This window comes from Cygnus olor, chromosome 2, assembly GCF_009769625.2.
Source record: "Cygnus olor isolate bCygOlo1 chromosome 2, bCygOlo1.pri.v2, whole genome shotgun sequence".
Classification (NCBI taxonomy): domain Eukaryota; kingdom Metazoa; phylum Chordata; class Aves; order Anseriformes; family Anatidae; genus Cygnus; species Cygnus olor.
In genome coordinates, this window is record NC_049170.1 from 37,259,634 (window position 1) to 37,266,338 (window position 6,705).

The window sequence follows — 6,705 nt, forward strand, 5'->3', positions numbered from 1 at the left end:
ATGGTTGATAACACTCTGCGTTGAGAAAAGCAGAAGCAGCGCTGGACAGCCATTCTTCTCACTCAGCTTTGTGTCAGTTTCTCAGCTATGGTAGGAGATGTTGATGCTTTCTGGTATAGCTTTTCAAAATCTGCAGAAAAAAGCAAGATCAGCATACTGCTTTTCAAGCACTGACACACAAGAAGGAAGGTTAAAAGTAAGCCACAGACCAGAATTTGTACATAAGAGTCACTGAAAGAGATCTCAATGCACAAGCAAATCACAGAAAGGCACTGAACTGGATTTTGATTTTCAAAATGTTTGAAGAGCGGAAACCTGGTTTCATTTCTAAGAAAAATAAGTTAATACAAAATTTAAAAACATGGATTGTGCAAATCTTTGCTGCACAAAAGTACACTTTCATACTTACAAATAGTTTAAATCATTTTTACATAAACAGAAATTCTCTTTTGATACAAAGTGTTGTTTTTGTTTTTTTTTGCCAACGGCAGCTGTCAATTCCAAAACATAGAATCAAGATGACAAGAGAGCCAGACAGTCTAAGTCACTGCCATTTGTGTCAAAAAAATTATATCATCCTTTTCTTTTTTTTACAGCTCATCATGCTTGTACGTGAATTCCCTTGCAGATATAAACCCATCACTGTCTTCATCCTCTTTATCAAATATGTCTTCAACCAAAGCGTCATGCTGCGTGTCATTTACCACCGCTCCATGTTTTTCAAATTCTTTCTTCAAGTAAATTTTCACCTGTAAAACAAAGGGTTAAAGTCTTTAGGCTTACAAGAAAATTAATTACTGGAGGGTTACAGAGGGCCATTATGTCTGGGATTGTAGCATTAAGACTATTAACAGATACCTTCCTTCCTATGCCACTGACAGAATAATACTCGTCTGACTGATTCTCCAGCCCCGTTCAGTGATGAAAGACTCTCAGAAAATAAAACTAGCAAAGCAGTTGCCATAGCTTTACGGTATCTGACTGAAAAGTGTGCCAAGAAAGCCTGTCATCTGTTGTATATTCAATAAAGTATGAATAGCTAGGCAGAAATTATTAGGTACCAACTGGTAAAAGACCAAAACAGCTTTTTCACATCTTAGCACATTGAGAAACCAGCAGATGTAAACAGCCACCCCAAATAGATACAGAAATCTGTCAAAAAACTGGGCATTTGCTGCTCTAATGGGAGCTACATTAATAAGGACTTATTTCTGCAAATCTCAAAGCCTTGAAGGGCAAATAGATTTGAGGCAGCTTTTAAAAAGACTGCTGGAACAGTTATTTACACCAAGCCAGTTACTAACGGTGAACAATGTTTTGAGCAATGTCAGATGATTTTTACTGAGTTTAACGTTTAACTACTGAGAGCCCAGGTGTTCTACATTGCAAAGCCTTCTATCAGAATATTAATACTAATGCACCCCTCCTAAATCCCTCGATCCAGCAGTTCAGCTGGGATCCAAGGCTCAGCTTGGTGCAGCATAGTTGTGCATCTTTAGCTTAGTTATCTTTTCCTTTCCCCTACATGATCCCAATAGGTTTCCTTGAAAAAGAGTAACCCACTCACCTCTTGCTTGGATAGTTTCCAGTCATCGTTAAGATCCATTTCTTGGAATGACTCATGAGACCTTGGTCCATTCCTAATTTCTAGAAGGTCAATGTTGAATATCAGCGTGCTCTCAGGTGGAATTTTTCCTGCCCAGAATGGTAAACATATAGAAAGGTTAAAAACAATTACGCATTCTGTGCCACACAGAAGCCATATGCCTCAGAGAAACATTCTTCTAATCCCAGCACTTCCCAAGCATCCTGCATTTTGAACGAATATGGATGAGCACCTGTAACAGCGATTGAGTGCAAATATTTCAGACTGTAGCCCAGACTTTGAGCAGCCCCTGCAGTGCAACTTTAGATGCAGCCACCTTTGTTGGAGACCAGTACGTGTTGATGTGAGCCCACACCCAGCAATCATCATCACAGGCTTATGAGACATGATTCCTGAACCACTTTTTCATGCCCAGAGCCAGTCGGAGTCTGAGTCGCAAACACTGAAGGAGGCTGTACAGCCAGGGGGCCACTACTGCATCATACAGCCTAGAGCAATGGACAGCATAGCAGGAAGGGAGAGTTTAGGTGCATCCTCCTGATGCACCATCTCCCTGCCAGTCTCCAAATTCCTCCCCGTTGCCCAGTGACGCCTTGTACCTGCTACTCTGGCACTGAGGAAGAAACAAAACAAAACCTCTTCTTGCAGAGAAGGACAGAAGGGCAGTGCTGCTGTCAAGGCCCTCACACTAATGGCTGATGCTAATGTCAAAGACTGTTCAGCACACAACTTTGCTCCTCTCACATTTGGTCCTATTTAAGCTCTCTATATTGGATGGAGGCACCCCAACAATATCCATATAAATTGAGATGATAGGGAGAAAATTAATCCTCCCTATCTTGGGGATGTGGTGTCAGATACACCCTGAGCTGCAGCACCAAACAAGATTATAGATTTCTGAGAAGAATAAATGTGCAGAAACTTCTGGAACTGCAGACCACGGTGGCTTGCGCAGGGTTTGGAACTCAGGTAATTTTTTCTGAGCGTTACAGAATAAGGCATCTGACTCATCATTCAGGGCAGACAGCAGGCAAGGCACCAGGTGGGAGGCTAGTGAAATCATGTGTGTTCAGAGCAAAGTATGAAGAAAATGGAGTATTTCTGTCATCGTTTGAAAATAGCAACATAATTACGTTCAAATACTTGAATTTTTTCCTAAAATACATCATTCCTTACAGCAGCTAGCAGTGTTTACTCGTTCAGGTTTCTAAGCACTAAAGCCATAGGTGAGGCTTAGAAGTCTTTGAAGGCTTGTAGTGCTGTACATATTAATCAAGGCAATTAGGGCTGTAATTACTAGGTGAGCTCTGCAGCGTTTAGTAGCTTTTTGTGGAAAAATCTACAGTAGTGCCCTGTGTAAAGCAGAAAAAGTAACCTTCCTGCATCATTCAAACTGACACTCATTTAACTGCAGATCCCAGACCCGACCTTCCCATTAAAAGAGGGGTCTGGAAATGTTTGTAAGGAAAAAATATCCTCAATGCTCTCAGCCTGTGTACTACTGACCAGAAAACATTTCAAGCAATGTTTTTATCCCTCTGTACAGCATTCAATACATTTTCAGTAGATGTCAGCATGGCTGCCAATGTTCCTGCATATCTCATTTTGGGTAACAGGCATGACTAAAAATGTCTGGAAGAGGGAAAGAATAAAGCATCCCTTTATGGAGAAATAAACGGCGAGTTTTCAGTGTATCAGCTGAGAACACGAGAGGATAGGTAGCAGTACGGGGAGTTCTTCTGCGTTCAAAAGAAACCCACAAACAAGAATGGGGCTTGCACATGCACATCCAGGAAGTATTAACACAAACACAGATGCAACAGCCAAGGTGATACCTAAGTAAGCACTTCAAGTTTAACTGAATAAAAATTAAATAAAATAAAGCTAAGCACCACTGAACACGGCACCAACAGGAGCTTGAAAGCTTGCTAACCTCTTAGGCCAAGAGTAAATCAACAAAGTAAAAAATAAAGCGAGGGAAGGACTTCAGGGGTTTTACCTTTCCCTTCTTTTCCATAAGCAAGGGCTGGTGGAATAGTTAGCTTCCGCTTCTCTCCCACACACATGTCCTTCAAACCTTTGTCCCAGCCTTTGATAGCTTCCCTTATGCCAAGTGTAAACCACATAGGTTGACCATTGTTATGCTTGTGACTGGAAAAGAATGGAATAAAACACTTAGTCTTTAAACAGCAAGCTCCATAAAAGGCACATGGAACAGATGGAAGATGTTCACAGCGTAGTTATATAATAAAAAAGAAAATCTCAGTTGGCACCTTGGTATTTCTTAAATCAAAGACCTAGACTTTTAAAGTTCTTAGAAGTTCTGCCTTGCACGACAAGGTTTCTTAAGAACTGGAGAGAAATAAAACAGCATATACACGGTGTGCTTCTGACAATGCTGAGCAACCTGGATCCCCACCTTCACTTCCCTGATCACCTATTTCCACTTTGAAACTGATCAGACTAGAAAGGCATTTCTACTTTAAAAAAATCTACTTCTGAGGCTATTGCACATCTTTGGTAAAGTGCATATCAAAAACCAGCTAGGTCACGATTACAATCTATCTTATAGCATGCTTAGAAGAGCCTGACACATCTCTTCTGAAAAAGCCAGTAGGGGAAAAAATGACTACATAGCAGACAATTTAGAAAAAGAGAAACAAGTGCATGCAAAACATTTAAGTTCAAAATAGGCAGACAATCCCCTTCCCCAGTTTAACCAGGTGGTAACACCAGGGCTGCCTTCACTCTATTGACAAGCACAGAATTTTAACTACAGTCAGCTCAACTGACAGCCATGCAGGAAAGGTGCTTAACAAGAAATACGAGCACTTACAGAAGTTAGTCAGCATCAAAAACTTAAAGTGTCACTAGAACTCCGTTTAGAGAGGCAGGTTAACTACAAGAGAAAATTAGTGAGATTTTAGTTTATATCCGTGAACATGCAAAACATTTTTTATTTAAATGGGTTCCACAAAAGCAGATTTCAGACATAGCCTGCAGGTACTTGTTCATTTCGCTGCTTCCCACTATTAACACTCTGTTGTTTTACAGGAAAGGCAACATTAGCAAGTCTTTGCAGGCTCTCCACAGGCTCCCTGAGTTCCTAGCTCTTCCTCCTACTTACATCACTGCTGCTCTAATATGTGGATTTGTCTGCTCTGGGGCAGGTGAGGAATGTCACAGAATCACAGAATTGTAGGGGTCGGAAGGGAGCTGATGATCCAGAGATCATCGGGTCCAACCCCCTGCCAAAGCAGGTTCCTTAGAGCAGGCTGCCCAGGTGGGCATCCAGACAGTCCTTGAGCATCTCCAGGGAAGGAGACTCCACAACCTCCCTGGGCAGCCTGTTCCAGTGCTCCGTCACCCTCACCGTGAAGAAGTTCTTTTGCATGTTGGTGCAGAACTTCCTGTGCTCCATTTTGTGGCCATTGCCCCTTGTCCTGTCCCCACAAACCACTGAAAAGAGGTTGGCCAAATCCCTCTGTCTCCCACACCTCAGGTATTTATACACATTGATGAGATCCCCTCTCAGTCTTCTTTTCTCCAGGCTGAACAGACCCAGGTCCCTCAGCCTTTCCTCATAGGGAAGATGCTCCAGGCCCCGTATCATCTTTGCGGTCCTCTGCTGGACTCTTTCCAGGAGATCCCTGTCCTTTCTGTACCGGGGAGCCCAGAACTGGACACAGTACTCCACGTGAGGCCTGACCAGGGCAGAGTAGAGGGGGAGGATCCCCTCCCTTGACCTGCTGGCCACGCTCCTTTCAATGCACACCAGGATCCCATTGGCCCTCTTGGCCACCAGGGCACACTGCTGGCTCATGGTCAACCTGTCGTCCACCAGGACCCCCAGGTCCTTCTCCTCAGAGCTCCTCTCCAGCAGGTCGTCCCCCAGCCTGTACTGATACATGCGGTTGTTCCTTCCCAGGTGCAGGACTCTGTACTTGCTCTTGTTAAACTTCACTAGGTTTCTTCCTGCCCAGCTCTCCAGCCGGTCCGGGTCTCGCTGAATGGCAGCACAGCCTTCTGGCATGTCAGCCACTCCTCACAGCTTTGTATCATCGGCATGCTTACTGAGGGTGGGCACTATTCCCTCACCAACGTCGTCGATGAAGACGTTGAACAAGACCGGACCCATATATGTCATTTAGGTCATTTCAGTAACTGCCATCAGTTACATCAGTGTTACAGCCATTCAGTAACATCAGTGTCTGCCAGGGCTGGAAGGCATTTTGGGGGGGATGTTGCTGGTTTTTTTTAAATTAGAGGCAAACTTCTCCCCTCTAAGTCTGCTTCAGAAACTAAGGAACGATTTGTGCACAGCAGATGGCTTTACACCAAAACTTGTCCCCAGGTCGGTCCAAGAGGTCACCCATCACCCTCATCTTTTACCAGCCACTATCCAACGCTGCTTTCTGGAGGCCAACCAGCAAGCAGAAGCCAAGCGGCGCTTATTTATAATTTATTTTAGCACTTTGATCTGCAGAAAGGAAAGGAGAGGAGCCTTACAGCTGACATCCCCCTTTCCACGCCAGACCTTCCTGAGCTGCTGAAGCAGGGGGCAGGGCAGCTTTCCGCAAGGAGCACGGCGGGAAGGATCCCCTCAAGTCCGTGCAGCGCTGCTTTAACCCACCGAGGAATAAATAAACGTATACACCCCCCCCCAACACACACACATACACGCGCAGAGCCCCGGGCAGCCTTACGTGGAGTGGAACATGGCGCCGTCGCTCTGCAGGAAGCCCTCGTAGTGCACCAGCAGCAGGTCCCCCCACTTGCTCCGCCGCCGGCACAGGAACGGCTTCTGCAGCACCTCCACCTCCACCTCGGCCGGGGGGATGAGGGCGGCGGCCGCGCAGCGCAGCACGGCGGCGCCCAGCAGCACGGCCCGCAGCACGGCCGCCATGGCCGCCCCCCTCAGCGCCCCGGGCCCGTTAGCCCCGTTACCCACAGCCCGGCCCGCAGACGTGGCAGCGGGCCTGCGACTGGCAGCCCCCCGGCTTCGTGCTGTCCCGGAGTGGGCGGGGCACGCCTTCTGATTGGTGAGGACGAGCAAGTGCAGCCGCCCATTGGGAGGGCTCCCCGTCTGTCGCGCCGTT

General features: G+C 45.8%; 1 protein-coding gene across 1 annotated transcript; it reads right to left on the minus strand.

The window, feature by feature from the left end:
- Positions 1 to 278: 278 nt before the first annotated feature.
- Positions 279 to 6,630, minus strand: FKBP14 (FKBP prolyl isomerase 14). The gene is made up of 4 exons (XM_040547430.1): positions 6,313 to 6,630; positions 3,606 to 3,757; positions 1,568 to 1,695; positions 279 to 749 (listed from the first exon to the last, which is right to left on the minus strand). Exons 1-4 carry the CDS (start codon positions 6,510 to 6,512, stop codon positions 591 to 593), a joined length of 639 nt encoding a protein of 212 aa, XP_040403364.1. The 5' UTR covers positions 6,513 to 6,630; the 3' UTR covers positions 279 to 590.
- Between the last annotated feature and the right edge of the window lie 75 nt (positions 6,631 to 6,705).

Excerpts from the sequence above, each read along its gene's own strand:
- FKBP14 (XM_040547430.1), bottom strand. The coding sequence starts at position 6,512 with ATGGCGGCCGTGCTGCGGGCCGTGCTGCTGGGCGCCGCCGTGCTGCGC. Across the intron at positions 3,758-6,312 it reads GGCGCCATGTTCCACTCCAC|TCACAAGCATAACAATGGTC; the intron begins GTAAGGCTGCCC and ends ATTCTTTTCCAG. Across the intron at positions 750-1,567 it reads GGAAACTATCCAAGCAAGAG|GTGAAAATTTACTTGAAGAA; the intron begins GTGAGTGGGTTA and ends TTTGTTTTACAG.